Source organism: Notamacropus eugenii, chromosome 6 (genome assembly GCF_028372415.1).
Source record: "Notamacropus eugenii isolate mMacEug1 chromosome 6, mMacEug1.pri_v2, whole genome shotgun sequence".
NCBI lineage: Eukaryota > Metazoa > Chordata > Mammalia > Diprotodontia > Macropodidae > Notamacropus > Notamacropus eugenii.
The window spans coordinates 151,537,898-151,555,027 of NC_092877.1; the positions used below are offsets into that span (position 1 = coordinate 151,537,898).

The 17,130-nt window shown below is 38.4% G+C and overlaps 1 protein-coding gene across 11 annotated transcripts in view; it reads left to right on the forward strand.

Moving 5' to 3' along the window:
• The window catches only part of TRIM2 (tripartite motif containing 2), a 236,384-nt gene extending 227,652 nt beyond the window's left edge, over nucleotides 1-8,732 (forward strand). For all 11 annotated transcript variants that reach the window (XM_072621289.1, XM_072621280.1, XM_072621284.1 and 8 more), the window contains exons 9-12: nucleotides 5,200-5,368; nucleotides 6,587-6,657; nucleotides 6,750-6,890; nucleotides 8,354-8,732. In XM_072621289.1, coding sequence (XP_072477390.1) covers nucleotides 5,200-5,368; nucleotides 6,587-6,657; nucleotides 6,750-6,890; nucleotides 8,354-8,506 — 534 coding nt within the window. In that variant the 3' untranslated portion in view covers nucleotides 8,507-8,732. The remainder of the gene's footprint in view (nucleotides 1-5,199; nucleotides 5,369-6,586; nucleotides 6,658-6,749; nucleotides 6,891-8,353) is intronic.
• The last annotated feature ends 8,398 nt before the right edge of the window (nucleotides 8,733-17,130 follow it).

Here is a 17,130-nt window from a genome sequence, read left to right on the forward strand (position 1 = left end):
ATATCTGACTCTCCATAACTCCATTTGAGGGGTTTTCTTGGCAAAGATACTGGAGTGGTTTGCCATTTCCTTCTCCAGCTCATTTGATAGATGAGGAACTGAGGTAAATAGGGTTAAGTGACTTACCCAGGGTCACACAGCTACTAAGTATCTGAGGCTGGATTTGAACTCTGGAAATGGGTCTTCCTGATTCCAAACCCAATGCCGTTTCCCTGGGGCCCCCTAGATGTACACCTCCCCATTATGTATGAATTGTTATTTAAAGTAGGAGTACTGGAATCTTGTAGTTCTATAAGAAAGCTTTGTTTATCCAGGTGGATCCAATCAACAAGAATCCATTAGGAACCTACTATGAACGTACACTATGCTAAGCACTAGGATATAAATATAAAGAATGCAGTGATAATGCAGCAGGTCTGCTGGGCTTCCAGAGATGGTGTTTAGTGCCAGGAGATAGAGTCAAGGGAACTGTGTCCTGTTTGCAGCTGTGTGATATGGTTCAGGCCAGTTCCCAACTTAGGAAGGGGTTGTGTTCCAAAAAGTTTGTTTATAACTTGGTTATTTGGAACTTAGAATGCCTTTTTTTTCCACTTAATAATGTTATAAACGGCTATGAATTCCCAGGCCATCCTATAGAAGCTGATTTAACCTATCACAGACCTTTAGTATTTTGGTAATGAAAATAGCACTGAATCTGGAGCCAGAGGACCTGCCTTGGAATAGCAGCCCTGACAATGACTAGCTATGTAAGATTGGGTGTGCCAGTCACCAAGATGAGTAATGAGGCATATATTTTTTAACAACTCAGTGTGGGAATTTGCTTTGTTTGTGCATGTTTATTACAGGGTTTTCTTTTTCTTTTCATGGTGGGGGATGGGGAGAAGGGTTGGTAGAGGGAGATAATAAATACTTATGAATTAAAAATAAAATTTCCCTTTAAAAAAGATTATGCCACTTTCTTAGCTTTTCTGTGCCTCAGTTTCCTTATCTATAAAATGTGATGATTAGGTCGCATAACCTCTAAGGTTCCTTTCAGTTCTGGCTCTGATTCAGTGATGCTAGTGCTAATGGAATTATTGGAACTACAGATGAGAAACTTAGCATCATTAATCTGTTCTTTTAAAAATTCACCATCTTCTAAGTGAGTGTTTGGCAAAATGCAAAGTATGTTCAGTTTCTTTCATTTGCTACCTCTATAGAAATTAAGTATCAACTCTCCCCTAGATTGGACTATTCATAGGATTGGACACAATAATAAGTGATATAGTGGGGGAAAGCACCAACCTTGGTGTCAGAAGACATTGATTCATGTCCTGGCACCACATTTACTGGCTGTGTACAATACAATTTATCTGAGGGTCAGTTTCCTCATATGTAAAATGGAAGTTGATGATAATTGCTACCTAATCTACAGAAATGGTAGGAAGAAAGTGTTTTGTAAACTCTAAAGTGGGATATACAGAAAAAATATATAAGACCCATCCCTGTCCTTAAGAAACTTTCCTTATGGGAGACCTTTGCTTAATTAGGTACACACACCAAACAAAATTATAAGAAAGTACATAATGAGTAAGTTATGAGCAGAAGACACTCACTTTGCAGACAGTCAGAGGGAAGTATCACTTTTAGCTATGGTAGCCAGGAAGGGCATTATGGAGAAGTATGTGTTCAGATTGAAACTTAAAGAATCAGGGCAGTTTGGTGGCACAGTTGATAAAGCAGCTGCCCCAGCATCAGGAGGACTTGAGTCCAAATCTGGCCTCAGACACTTACTTGTTTTGTCACGGTGGGCAAGTTACTTAATCCTGATTGCCTCTTCCCCCACCTCCAAAAAAAAAAAAAAAAAGAAAAGAAATAGGTAAGGTATGTGTGTTTGCCCTTCGTTGCCGAAGAAGACCATGCCATCAGAGAAATGATGACATGACTTGCACTTGTCTTTGTTTTGAGTGAGGTAGGGCTGTGCAGGTCACCAGCCTTACTTCTCCTTCAGAGCCATCTGAAGCCAGTGACCAGTTATTCATTAGGATGACTGGAGATGACCCAGGATGAGGCATTTGGGGTTAAGTGACTTGCCCAAGGTCACACAGTGAGTGTCAAGTGTCTGAGGTGAGATTTGAGCTCAGGTCCTCCTGACTCCTGCACTGGTACTCTATCCACTGCACCACCTAGAAATGGGTAAGGTATCCACAGTCAGAAGGGGAAAGAGAGTATTCAAAGAAGCACAAATTGTTTTTAGGGGAAAGCAAGCCATCCCATAATTGACCAGAACACGGGGAGAGAGTCAGGGGACCTGAGGGAGAGAGGCAGACTGCTGAGGGTCGTAAAGATCAGTCTTTGGAGTTTTGATTTTATTTAGCTGACAGTAGGCAGTTATTGAAGTCATCTGAACAGAAGAGTAATACAATCATAGATATGCTTTAGAAATTTAAAGGCAGTGTGTAGAATAGATTAGGAAGGGCAGGACCTGCAGGCAGGGAGACTAGTTAGGAGGTGTTTATCATAGTCCAGGGGAGAGGTGACCAAGGTGACCATGTTTGTAGTGTGAAAGGAAGGAAAGGAACTGAGGCAAAATCCTTTTTTGTGAAGGAACATACAATGATAACTCATTAGCCATGAAAGCCAAAGATAGGGAAGAGCTGGACGATTTGAGGTTCCAAACTTGGGAGACAGAGTGATGGCATTATATACAGAAATTAGGACATTTGGAGGAAGAGGTGTTTTGCAGGGACATTTGAAGGTGATGTTTTGCAGGGCAATCTAATATGCCACATTGAATTTGGGATTTCAGCAGCACATTTATGTGGTAATGTCTAGCAGGCAGTAGAAAACGAGGAACTGGGGCTTTCAAAAGAGATGGAAAATTGATTTGTCAGTTGTTTGCCTGAAGGTGATGGTTGAGATCCTGGAAAGGAATGACGTAACCGAGGAAAGAAGAATGAGGGCCAAAGAGAGAAGCTGAGAACATGACTGTCAGTCACTCCTCAGGGGTTCTGCATCAGGGAACAGAAGCATGACACCATGGATAGATTGTTGGACATGGAGTTGGAAACCTTCCCCAGATACTTCCCGGCTGTATTTTACCTGTCTCAGCCTGACTTTGCTTATATGTTTGACAAGAATAATATCACTTCATGGTGTTGTTGTAAAATCAAATGAGATAATTGTGCATTTCTGTGCCTTGCCAACCTTAAAGCCTAATATAAGGAAGAAAACAAGCACTTATTAAGCACCTACTGTGTGCTAGTCAATGTGCTAAGCACTTGACAAATATTATCTTATTTTATCCTTACAACAACCCTAGAATGTGGATGTTGTTATTATCCCCCTTTTATAGAGAAGGCAGACAGATTAAATGACTTGCCCAGGGTCACTCAGCTATTAAATTGTGTGAGACCAGATATCAAACTCAGATCTTCCTGACTCTAGGCCCACCAGTCCATCCATTACACCACCTAGCTACCTATTCTCCATATAAATATGGGTATTTCTAAAGGAATAACTGATCATGTCATTTACCTGCTCAAAAAGCTACCATGGCTCCCTATGGCCTTTAAGATAACAAAGTCATAGATTTAGAACTGGAAAGGACCTCAGCGACCAATTGATTCAACCCCTTCACTTTATAGAAGAAGAAATTGAGGTCTAAGGCATGTGACTTGCCCAAGATGACATGGGCCTTTAAGCGGCAGAGGCTAGATTTAAATCCAGGTGTCCAGACTCCAAAGCCAGTGTACTTTTCCATCACACCATGCTGGGTCCCCTAAAATCCGAACTCCTCTATTTGGTCTTTAAAGTCCTTCACAGTCTGGCTCAGACCTTTCCAGCCTGATTTTTATATTTCTTCACTTCATTTACTAAACTAAATTAGCCTATTTACTGTTTCCCACTAAATCACATCTCATTGCCTCTCTCCAGGCCTTTGCAGAGACGATCCCCCATGTTCACATATTGTTCTTCTTCCCTTCTGCCTCCTGGACCCCTGAGCTGGATTTATCTTAGCTCGGTTGTCTCCTACGAGAGGTCTTCCCGATTCCTCAGTATATAAACTTTGTATGCTTATTTGTGCATATATTGCTTTCTTCCCTGTAAAATGTAAACTTTTAATGGGCTGGAACCATTTCATTTTTGTTCTCGTTTATCCCCAGCACTTTTGTACTCCTGAGCACAAGGCTTTGTATGTGCTAAGTGCTTAATAAATACTTGTTGTATTAAATTTAATTGGATAAATGTCTTTTTAAAGCAAACCAAAAAAAGGAAGTTACTCTCTTGGAGGACAAACCATGCACTTGTCCAGTTAGAGGAGGTGTTTACGATGAAAGGCCATCTCAGTTTCTCTTAAGTTCTGGGGGATATAAATGGCCCATCATGTGTTAAGTCCTTGCTCCCGAGCATCCTAGGGATGAACATAGAACCAAAAAAGAAGTGTCTTGCCTTCCTTTCTATTATTATTCAACAGGATATAAACACAGATCCACTGAACACCAAAAGTGATGATAGAATCTACGCTTACCAACGTCCACCTTTGTCTGAACAACTGAACCACTGATTGAACCTATCAAGTTTTGACCTCCCAATTGATTGTAAAAGCATCATGTCAGATCCAGCCTATTCTGAAAAGAATAAACGTTAATATTTACTGGATATTTTATCCTTAGCTTACAAAAATTGACTGCTACTCTTTTGTTATAAAATATGGTAAAAAACTTGGATTATCTGGCCGTCGTGGTGACCATCCAATAATTGTAGATTGTGGATGGAGTTCGGTGCACTTCTTGAACTCGATTTCAGACTTTCAGAAATACCAAGTAATAGCACAGTTAAACTTTGCCATACTGTCTGCTTAATCCCCAAACAAACTAGTGAATTACCAGGGTAACATCAGAGCTTTGGAAATGATATTGATTTGCATGATGGATCTTTGGATTGCTCCTTTAATTAATTGTTCCTCTTCCCATAGAAAGGCAATTACATCTTCTGAAAAAGAAGGTAACAATTTCAGCAGAGGGCTTCTATTTATTTATTTCTCTAGCTATTTATGTATTTATTCATTAGAACAAAATAGATTTTATGACATCTTGGGATCCCCAGAACTGTGTCTCATCATTTTCCAGGATTGTTTCCTATTTTCACTGTTTCTCTACACTAGAATGTTTGAAACCCTAATTGCAACCTAATCATCATTTTCTTTGTCTCTTATAGACAAAAATTGGATCAGGAAAGCTAATGGGACCCAAAGGTGTGTCTGTGGACCGCAACGGACACATCATCGTGGTAGACAACAAAGCATGCTGTGTGTTCATCTTCCAGCCCAATGGGAAAATCGTGACCAGGTTTGGTAGCCGAGGAAACGGGGACAGGCAGTTTGCAGGTACACTCGATGGTAATATGTAAATCCCCTTTTTTATGCTTCTTCTGCTCACGTAATGCATGATGATGGAGCATGTTGAAGAGGCCACATCCCCAGCATGTTTTCCTAAGATTGGAAAGATTCTGGGGACTGAGGCCACGCCAAGGCATGTTCAGTGCTTCTCAGTTAAACACAAGGGCAGAAGGAAGGATGTAAGTTGGACAGAATCTCATTCTCTTGTTTTTAATAGTTGAGACTATAGCGGAGGTCTCCTTAGTAGAACTCTAGTCTATGAGTATGACCTTGAAGAACAAATACCCAGCCCGATTATGGCACCATTTAAAGAACCCCAAGCAAACAACCTAAAAAGTCCTAGTTCCCTTTTTAGGTGATTGATTTTTTAAGTGAATATCAGTTTAGGAAGTACTTCCCAAAAATGAGAAAAGCATCTTTTGTTATTTCTTCTTATAGTACCATGTTGGACCCCCCACTTCATTTAGATGTTCACATCTGCAATAAGCGGCTGAAAGTGTTTTCATAAGTTTTCTTTAATGACTTTTTCATACATTTAACACTTGTGCCTGACCTTGATTTGTGCTTTGTCTCCAGTTCTGCCAAGTTCTGATTGTCACCCCAAATTTTTAAGTGTGGGTTTTCTGACACGTTTAAAGATATTGACATAAGACTTTTCACTCATCCTGAAGAGAAACATTGTCTTTCCTCAAAAAGATATTCTCTTGAAAACAATTCATAGAAACTCAGGGAAGCTGATAGATATGACTTTCAGATGATGGCATGAAGAATGGATTCTCACCGCTTATGGCTTATTCCACTTCACTAGAACTACTAGAAATGTTCATCTTGATCTTAAGAAGGCAGAATAGGCAGAGGAGACTGTATTTGGAATACAAAAATCCAAGTTCAAATCCTATTGACTAGAATATGTATGACCTTGGACAAGTCATTTGACTTCTCAAAGCTTTGCCTGTGAAATGAGGGGATTGGATTAGATGATCTCTTAGGAACCAGAAGTCTAGAACATCATAAGGACCCTTTGACTTAGAGTCAGAGTGATAACCAGATGACCTCTCATGGTCCCTTCTGGCTCTGATTCTTGGATTTTTTTCTTAAAGTATTGAATTAACATATTGAGGGTTTTTTTAAAGTAATAAGGCAACTTTATTATTGTTAATAATATTGACTTCATCATCACAGGTTGTTCTTTTTTATCTTTTATAGGCCCTCATTTTGCAGCTGTTAACAGCAACAATGAAATTATTGTTACAGATTTTCATAATCATTCAGTCAAGGTACTGTAAATTAATACCACTCTTATCACCATCTCCTCAGACCAGCTCCCTTTATCATTAGCTGAAAAAGTTATTTTTAATATTCCATACAGGTATTTAATCAAGAAGGAGAATTCATGTTGAAGTTTGGTTCGAATGGAGAAGGCAATGGACAGTTTAATGCCCCAACGGGGGTAGCAGTGGATTCAAATGGAAATATCATTGTGGCAGACTGGGGAAACAGTAGAATCCAGGTAACTAAATATGCTAATTTATGGATATATTTTTTAAAAGCAGTTGGTTCTGGTGAAAAGCAGAGGAGAGATGGTCACAAATATTGTATTCCTCTGTATTCTTAATGCAATTCTTAGAGCAATCTAAGGCAACTATTATGCCAACAGGGCATGTCATGATGATTGGGAAGTATAGAGATCACAGTGAATTCATAAAGTGTCTCTTGCACTCCCTAATTACAGAAAAGCCTGTCTTATGTCCTTGCACATCAAGTACCCAGATGTACATTGAATGGAATGGGTCATACCAATGAGAATGGTCATACAGAAGTAGGGTCATGTCCACCAGTACAAATTATGTTCAGATTAACTTTACTCTAGAGTCTAGAAAGCACCAAATCAGTTTTCTTGGCCCAAATCAATATGACCCTTGAAATGGTCTCTCTCACAAAGAAATGGGCACTAATTGGAAACCTAGAAGATCAAGATTTCTAAACCAGGGTCTTTGGACTTCAAAGGAATACATATATACAATTCAGAGAATTTCTGAACTCAGATGAGGAAAAAAAATACATTTTTATCTTCAGTAACCTCTGATTGAAATTTAGCATTTCCTTTAATTATGAATGTAGGCAACAAACCATTATTCTGAAAAGGGGGATCCATCAGTTTTCACCAAACTGCTGAAGGAAGGGCTCCTTGTCACACAAAAATTTGAACAATCCCTGTTGTAGATTATTTGCCTCAAAGAAACCAAATTGAGATCCTAAAAATGCATTAAGTGTGCCATACTTGGGAGATTGCTTAATTTCCCCATAGACATCTACATACAAAGGAGGCAATTATCTAATAAAAACAATATTGAACTCATGTGAAGGAGGTAAACAAGACCCAAATTCCATTTCTTCCATATAATTATCCTTGCAAGTTATTACAGCAAAAAGGAATGGGAAAATGAAAGAAGGCTAAGTCACTGAAATATACAGATCAGAAAATCATCTTACATTTTGCTTCCTTTAAAAAAAAACAATTTTGTTCCCCACTTAAATAGGGAAACTAGGGAATTACAAATGAGATTTTTAAAAAAAATGCATACAGTGATTCTTCCAAACTAGTGCCTTAAGGTCAATCTTTCCACTGTCTGACTCTTAATTTTGTATTTTCTTCCATTCATCCCCAATTATATAGAAAGTAGAGACTGAAGAAGAGTCAGGGAGAATAAATCCAAAGATAGCCATTTTTTCATTATCTGTTTCTTTCTTGCCCTCTTCTTTCTGCCACCCCAAATCAAATTTCTTCTTGACCAAGATTCATTCATCAGTTGACACCTGTGGAGAAAGAAAGTATAAAACAAGGTGTTTTAAGGTGGGATCTGTGTGGGTGATCTGAACTGGAAGGTGTGGTGGAGTTAATAAAATTAAGAGTTCTTATTTATAACTTTACTATTTCTCTCTGACATAACAAATAATTTTATTTTTCTGAAGGTTTTCGATGGGAGTGGATCATTTTTATCCTACATTAACACATCTGCTGATCCACTTTATGGTCCCCAAGGCTTGGCCTTAACTTCGGATGGTCATGTTGTAGTGGCAGACTCTGGAAATCACTGTTTCAAGGTCTATCGATACTTGCAATAACGGCAGATATCTAAATAGCCCTAAACCACTATCTTGTCCTATAACCTGGACTGGATTTTTCCATGCAGAACCGAACTGCAACTAGACTGACTTCATTTTCATGTCTGAAGGACTCTCCATTGGATTTGTTCACAGTTGTTTCCAAATGTGACTGTTTACTTAAGACTATAAGACTGCACCTCTGATTTCCATAACTCATCTTTAGCATTTAAAAAAGAAAACTCTCTTCCTCTGCTACCCCCCAATCCTTTAAAACAGCAGAATCTCAAACCTGCAAACTTTGGCTGGTAGAACAGGAATTTGCATAGCTGATGACTCATTTTGCGAATCAAACAAACCAACCTTTTGGAAAAGCTAAAACATTTGAAGACGTTTATTCAGCCTACGAATGGTAGCATTTGCTCAGAGCTTCCATATACAAAACTTACTGTAGATATATGTTATTTAACCCAGATGTAAGACCTGGGAGTGTTCTAGACCTCAACTTTCATGGTATGTATTACTCATGACGTTCTTCAGTCATCATCATCGGCAACTATAACTAAATAGGTTCCTTTTACAAAGTAAGGCTGCCTTGCAAAATCCTTATTACTCCGATTGTCAGGCCCAAGATGCCTTGACATTAGCACTATAAGAATCAATGCAAATTTCCCATTTATTTGGGAACAGTTCAAAGACCTTTTCTGTGTGTTCTTTTCACCTTCTTTTGCTCACCTGGTAGCAGAACACAAAGTATGCTTGCAGGGGGGGCACCTGATATTCCTAAGGCTTTGAAATCATTGTCACACTATAGTAATTAATGCTACCTTTCAATAAGCAAATAATCCCATTAACACAAAATGAACATATTGAGTTGTAATAAGAAAAAAGCCAGTTCTTCCACGTGTGCCATGCTCCCACATTCATCCTTTGGTCACTCCACATAAGTGTAAGCTCTGCCTTCTGCAACCCATCAGCACAAATGGTAGGACACACAGTATCGCCTAGGACAGAGAGCCATACAAGTAGCCCTTGGAGGACATGGGGTGGTCAGCCAAAGGTATGTAAGTGATCGATGAATGATTTCAGCATTCAAAGCAAGTGTTACCAAAGTTGTGTTACCTTAAGAACATTACAGGTAAGAGCATGTTATGGTTATTTATCATTGTCTGATGAATAGAAAGGTTAAGGGATTCTGTATACATGGTTATAGGATAAGGTAGAGTGTATGATATATATATATATATATATATATATGCACATTATATATATATATATATAGCCAAGCTTTTGATGATATATTGAAATAGGCAGCACCCTGAAAGAGGAGACCATCCTCATGTCAGTTTTTTGGTACATTCCTTTACTTCTCAACTTAATTCAATCAGGTAGACACAATTCGTTTTTTGGAAAATTCTTTAGAAGACCAATTTGGACCATTTTCCCCTGGTGGTATTGGTAGCCACCTTTTAGTTAAAAAGAAAACTTGTTCAATTTTCACAACATATGTGAAATAGTTCAAACCAAGGATAATCCATCTTAAGCAATACTTTCAGCATAATTAGCTCAATGGTTATATCATTATTACTGTTAAAATAATATTGTTATCCTCTTTCCCCTCTTAATTTTCTGTTCAGTTGCAATCAAGATGGTGCCAATTTGAAAGAATATTTGAGAGGGTTTTTTTTTTAAGCACCTTAGAATTTTTTTTTAATTCTCCCTTCTGTACAACTATTTGAAAGCTTTTTGTTTTAAGAACTAATACTTGTTTTATAGAGGATTTTTTTTTTTACACAGAAAATAATCAGTCTCATTTCTAGCTGGCTGTTAAAAACCATTCTACTCCAAACAACCACTGAGCTTAATAAATACTAAATTTTTTTTTTTAAGGGAAATGTACTTTGAGGTTTGGTACCATTTGTTTAGGTGGAATTTCTAAACTTTGTCTTTGTTTTGAGCCTACAAGGTAGTTGTAAAATTCAGTAAAACTTTTCAGAATGTTCAACCACAATACTCTTTTCCAGAATAAGGGCAACAAGCCTACAACTCTGAATTTGGTTTGTCCTAATACTCTGCAGGACAGGGAGGACAGACTCACCGTGATTATCACGTGTTTTTAAACTTCAAAAATGGGTACAATTAAATTAACTTTAGTTTATCCCAGGACCTAAAAGCATAACAAAGCCTTTATATTAAACATTTTTTCACAGGCTTTCAATCTTAGGAATATTTTACTTAAAGAGAATTTTTTTACTTGCATAAGATGTGAATTATGTTCATGAATTAAGAAAACAACATTGAATCCAACTATCCATTTCATTTCTGATATGGAGTACTAATCCTGGCTCCACGCAATGCTTTTTACCTGGTATAATGTAATACTACCTGGAAAAACCTAAATGCTTGTTTAGGCCCCTGGCTTTGTTTGTATTCGATTGCAATAATAGTCAGAAATGGAATAGAATTTACTAGAAACTGTAATTCTGACCTGTCCCACTATCTAAATATTGCTAAAGAAAAAATAGACATATCTTTTGGGCACTCCAGGAAACACTAAGTTTTAAAAATATATATATTTATACTCGTATGTCAAAATATAGGTATCATTTCCTCCTTGAGTGTATATGTGTGCATTTGCTGTATCCCTTTTCCCTGAAGCATAATCTAGAAGTGTTTGTGATCAGATGTTAAGGAACAAGATTTCAGTGTAAAGCTGTCACATCCTAATGAGAGCAAACTACTTTTGGTATGCTAAGAGAAAGATCTAGAGAGATGTGGCCTTCTCTTAGCCCACTGAAGTTCTTTGTTTTTTTAATTGTCAAGTATACTGAATCTGTCACATGGTGATGATGTGGAGCACTTAAAGAGCCCCTAATTCAGATTCCCCCGGGGCACTTAGACTAAAACCCTGCTGATAACTGTTGGAAAGTCAGTGAATAAAGCATTCTACCCCAGTCACACTACTGACCAGCCCTGCTTGAACATAGGGAGACCAAGGTGTCACCTGATTAGCCAGAAACTCTTGGATTAAAAGCTTCCAAAGACAAATGTTTGAAGACCAGGGTGTGAAAAATCTGTATTTTTTTTTCCTTTAAGAGACTTGGTATTTTTGTACAAATGTTTTTCCGGTAACTAAACAAATCCCCCCCTAGTCACTCATCTTTAGTTGACTCCTTTTGTTAACCACTAGACAGTTGTCAAAAGTTCCTGTTCCAAGTGCTGTTGACTTTACAGGGTAATGTGTAATCTTAAGAGTTAACACAGTAAACAGCTGTGTAGTTGGTATTGGTGGAGCACTAGCAATGCAAGGCTTTAATGGGACGCTTTAAAGGGCTCTGAAGGCCATACTGGGGATAATCTGAACAGGAGAAGTTGTTACGATTCTATAACACCCACTCCAGTCCCTAGTTTCTAAAAAAAGAAAAAAAAGAAGAAGAAAATTATGACTAAGAGGAAATGCACATTTATTTCAATCATACTCAAACGTTCATGAATTTTTACATAGGTTAAAATTTCAGCTATTTCACTGCAAATGTTTCATAGTAAACATTTGCAAACATCTCATATTTCTTCAAAACATGATGCTGTCGACCATTTGCAGGGCTTTAAATTTTCTATTTTTGTTGATATTTTTTATAACAAAGGATCTAGTGTTGCCATAATGGAAATGAAGTGCCCATTAAAGTTGTGTTTATTACGAAGAAAAGATTTTTTTTTTTGGCTTTGCTTTTGAATGACAGCAAACTACCCATTACAGTAATGTAACTAACCCCAATGCATTCTGAAGATAAATAGTGTGCACTGCTTGCGTGGTCTGCATGTGAAGTTGATATGGATGATATTAGCACCCTAGAGTAGATCGATCAATGGGCTATGTTGTTCTAATGAATGTACAGCACTCAATGTTTGTAAAAAGCAACACGGCCTTACTCTCAATGCTTGTGCTCTTGCTTTATGACGTGAGAATGTTTCATCAGCATCGTTAGCGGAACCCTGTGCCAGAGTGCTTGCTCATTCTCCACTATAGACCCTTCTACTCCCACTCCTGGGAATGAGGATGTGAAGGGGTTGTGTGTGTATGTATGGGCCCCTGTGTGTGTGCGTGTGCGTGTGTTTGTGTATACATGCGCGTGTGAGTATATTTTGGGGAGAGGGAGGGCGTGTTTGTACATTCCATCATTATAAGTCCTTTCCATGTTTTATGTACAGAACATATAATGTCTTGCACTCTGAAGTTGATACTAATATTCTCATTGTTTTGCTCACAAAACAAAAAACTGTTTCAAGTTGAGGATGAAAGCTTGTATCAAAAGTGTTTGAGTGTGTGTGTGTATGTGTGTGTGTGTGGCATCATGTGTACTACGGTACTTTGGATGCTTTAGTCTGCAAATAAAAACTTTAAATTTATTCTGTCATGAAATATAGGAAAAACAAGATTCAAATATGTATCTTGACCATGCACAAACTCTCAAAATGTTATAATAAAGCTCGTTTCCTCTGTTGGTTTCAGGGTGAAGATTTATTTTTCTTTGTCCCTAAAGTTGTGTCTTTTGACTCTGTACCTGCATAGCACAGTGAGCTAGAATACTGTTCATTTTACCTTATAGTCTTGTTCCACAGAATAAAAGAAAGGAGTACTTAAAATAGCTAACATTTATATAGCTCTTTAGAGTTTGTAAAGTACTTTAGAAATAGTGATTTAATCCTTCAACAGCCATGGGAAGTAGGCGCTACTGTTATCCCCATTTTATAGATGAGAAAACTGAGGAAGACAAAGTCCAAGCTATTTGCCTAGCTTCACACAGCTCCTGTCTGAGGCCAAACTTGAACTCAGGTCTTCTGAACTCCAAGTCAGATACTATATCTGCTGCACCACCTGGAGTTTGTGGTAGATACTATTCAATATAGATCCCAGTGAGAGCCTGGGAATTCCTAGTAGGTTATAAAGATCATAAACTATTCAACATTTAGAATACATCTGCAACAGGGGTTCAGAAGAATCAGGGATCTAGAATAGATGGAGGAATACAGACAATTGATTGGGCAGGACTTAGAAACGGAGGATGTGACTGCCACCCACTTCATCCAGTTCTTTCAGTGGCCCAAGAAGGGAACGTAACTGAAAATGAAGCCTAGGCAGCATCCAGAACACAGTGAGAGCTTCAGCAGCATTTGTAGCAGGTATGTGAATATGTATAAATATATTCACATACCTGCTACGAATGCTAATATTATATATTATACTAATATATGTTTAATATTTTATTTTTCCCCAATTACATGTGAAAACAATTTTAACAGTTGTTTTTTTTTAATTTTTGAATTTCAAATTATCTCCATCTCTCCTGTCCCTCTCATTAAGAAAACAAGTAATTTGATATACATGTTCAGGCATGCAAACATATTTCCGTGTTGACGATTTCATGTTGTGATAGAGAACACAGACAAAATAAGTAAGAAAAGTGTGCTTTGATCTGCATTCAAACTTCATCAATTCTTTCTCTGGAGCTGGAGAGCGTTTTTCACCATAAGTCCTTCGGAATTGCTTGTATTGCTGAGGGTCATACATACAATATTTGTGTTACTGTATACACTGTTCTCCTAGTCCTGCCTCCTTCACTTGTGGCAAGTCTATTTTAAGGGAGTGATGTGCTGTCTGAGATGTACCACCTAACACCTTGGCTCACAAGCACCAAATTTTAGAGGGCACTGAAGCCACTTTCAGAAGCCTAGATACACGATAGAGCTTTAGCACCCAGTTAGCAAGAATAAGTAATTAAAATAGGAAACTACCAGATGACAGCTGGGATGGAGTGCTTTTTACCTCCACTCTCCAATCGCCACTACCACAAAGCACCTCCAGCATTGACCTAAAAACAATGTCTTTGGGTCTCTGTTGGCTTCCTATTGGATAGTATCTTAGTACCCCTACCCCTCTGCTGTTAAAACTCTACTTCATCCCACTTTCACGTACAAAGATTGTGGTATTTGCCCTGGGGGTAAAATTTCCTAGTTAAAATTGTTTTCTGCAGAGAAGCCTGATTACCAAATACTCAGACCCAGCATTTAAAGCTAGAGCACCCTCTGGAGACCACAGCACTTGACAGAACAAATACCGTTATAATGAAGCAGCATGGTGCAATGGGGGAAAAATGGGGAGTCAGAGGATCTGAGACTGAATTCTGGCTATGCTGTTCATTATTATCAAAGTAGCTAACATTTTTATGTGCTTTAAGGGTGGCAAAGAGCTTTTACAGAAATTATCTATTTAATCCTCACAACAGTATGAGGTAGGTGGTACTGTTATTCTCTTTTTATAGTTAAGAAAACGGAGTCTGAAAGAGGTCAAGTGACTTGCACAAGGTCACACAGTTAGTGAGTGCCTCTAAGGCAGGATGGGAATTCAGTTCTTCCTGATTCCAGGTACAGTGCTCTGTCTGCTACCCCAGAGGTGTCAAACACAGCTGACCCAGATTAAAAAGTAATTGGGAAATGTTTAAAAAGATACATAAAAATACAACAGGACATAGGAAATGTAAATATTTGGTTTCCTAAGTCAGTACGCAGCCTGCAGGGATTCTTAGGTATAGTTCAGCGGCCTCATTTCTGTCAGAGATTGATACCACTTGCCCTTCCCCTGAGCTGTGTGATCTTAGGGGACTCACCTTCTTCAGGTCTCTGCTTTCACGTATGTCATTGAGGAAGGGTTAGATGAAATGACCTTTGAGGTGCCTTTTAAACTCTATGGAACCCTAGAATTCTGGCGCTGGTAAGAACATTAAAGACCATCCCGTCTGTCCTTTTACACAAAGTTAAAGGAGGGAGCCAGGGGTAATTAATAGGACACCGCATTTGCAGTTAGAGGACTTGAATTCTTTCTTTGTAGATCTAAATCCTATGATGTCCCGCTTTGTTTCAAGATATGTTCCATACACCAAAATAATTTTCAGTATTCTGGTGTCATTCTAATGGCCTTTGCATCTATACCAATTTATAGTTAATGGCCATTATCTCCTTTTTTTAGAGTTCCCTTAAATGAAGATGTGATTTTTTTTTCAAACTTGTGTCAACGTACAGTTTTTACTTTGTGTTGTCTCTCATTGGTACAACAAAGGTACATCCTGGTTTGTGGCCAATGAAGGGAGAAAGCATGTTCTGGGCACCCCACGGTTGCTTTCTTGCTGCAAATGCAGTCTCTGGGGGAAGAAGGCTGCTGATAAAAAAGGCTGGTCCAACTGCCACCTGGGGCTGATGGGGAAGAGGATGAAGAATTCCCAGGAAGGTATTATCCTACCCTTTTGGTTTCTCACCCTGGGACAAAGCCACAGATGCCTCACCCTAGTGAAAGCAAGGTATAAGGTGTGATGAAATAAATTTTAAAAAGACAAAACAGTCTAATTAAAAACAGTGTCTGCTGTGGGCATCTTCTTTATTTCTACTTTATTAGCTGCATTTCCACGCTCTTAATTTGTAAAAGACAATCAAAAAAAATGTGTCCCTCCAACAGCCTGCCCTGTTCCCACCCCACCCACAGCCAAGCAGCAAAGACCACCACCAGCTGGGGTTCCTTTTAGGCTCTGAGAGCATCCATCACTTTCCCAGCTGGAAGCAGAGATAAGGGTTTACTTCAAACGCTTTCCTACTGTTTCAGTACAACTTAGGATTTCCATCAGGAAACACTTCTCACATCAAACTAAAAGTGCTTTGTTCATTGGATAGTGTAGCAGAATGCGTTGGCTTCAAGACAAATAGAATCACATAGCCTCATGGTGTCATTCTAGAAACATGATTAGTCAACAGTTAAGACTCTTTAAGACAGATTTCACCTTTAGACAGAATGAATTTTTAAAATTTCCATTAAATGAGCAATGGAGTCAAAGGACCTGGGTTTGAATCTTGACTTCTATAGGATCTTGGGCAGGCCACTCACCAGTTTTTTCATCCATTGATTGAATAATAATTATAGGTAGTATACATATATATTTAAAAGCACATTACAAATATCTCATTTTATCCTTACAATACCCCTGTGATGTAGGTACTATCACCTCCCATTTTAAAGATAAGGAAACAGGTTGACAGAGTTAAATGTCTTGCCCCGGGGGTCACAGAGCTAGTGTCTCAGGACAAATTTGAACTTAAGTCTTGCAGACTCCAGGTGCAAGTGCTGTCTGTCCAGTGTGCTACCTGGACTACATGTTCACAAAAGTCCCCTCCAGCACTAAACCTAGGATCTTAAGACCTTATTCTCCTTGTCTTAGATTGAGGTAGAACAGTTTTGGTTTCTTATATTCGTTAGATTAGCTACAAACAAAGTTTTGGAAACTCGAGACTTGCAATAGGGACTTCCCTAGCTCCAAGGAAATTATAAACCAGTTAAATTTCTTCTCTACTCCCACATGGTCTCCTGATCAAGGCCCTAGAAACTAAGCTTTTAAAACAGGACATTACAAAAATTGACACTGAAATCTCCTTAATGTTCCTAATAGATTTTTTAAAAATACAAAGTGAAACTAACCAGCTGAACTTCTTATTAAATAATTTTTTTTAAAAAATGTACCCCTACTGCCAAAATAAAGCAGCATTTTCACTCAGTCATCTTTTTATTGGTTTCATTCCAGAGGCAGGAGCCAGCCCTGCTTTTA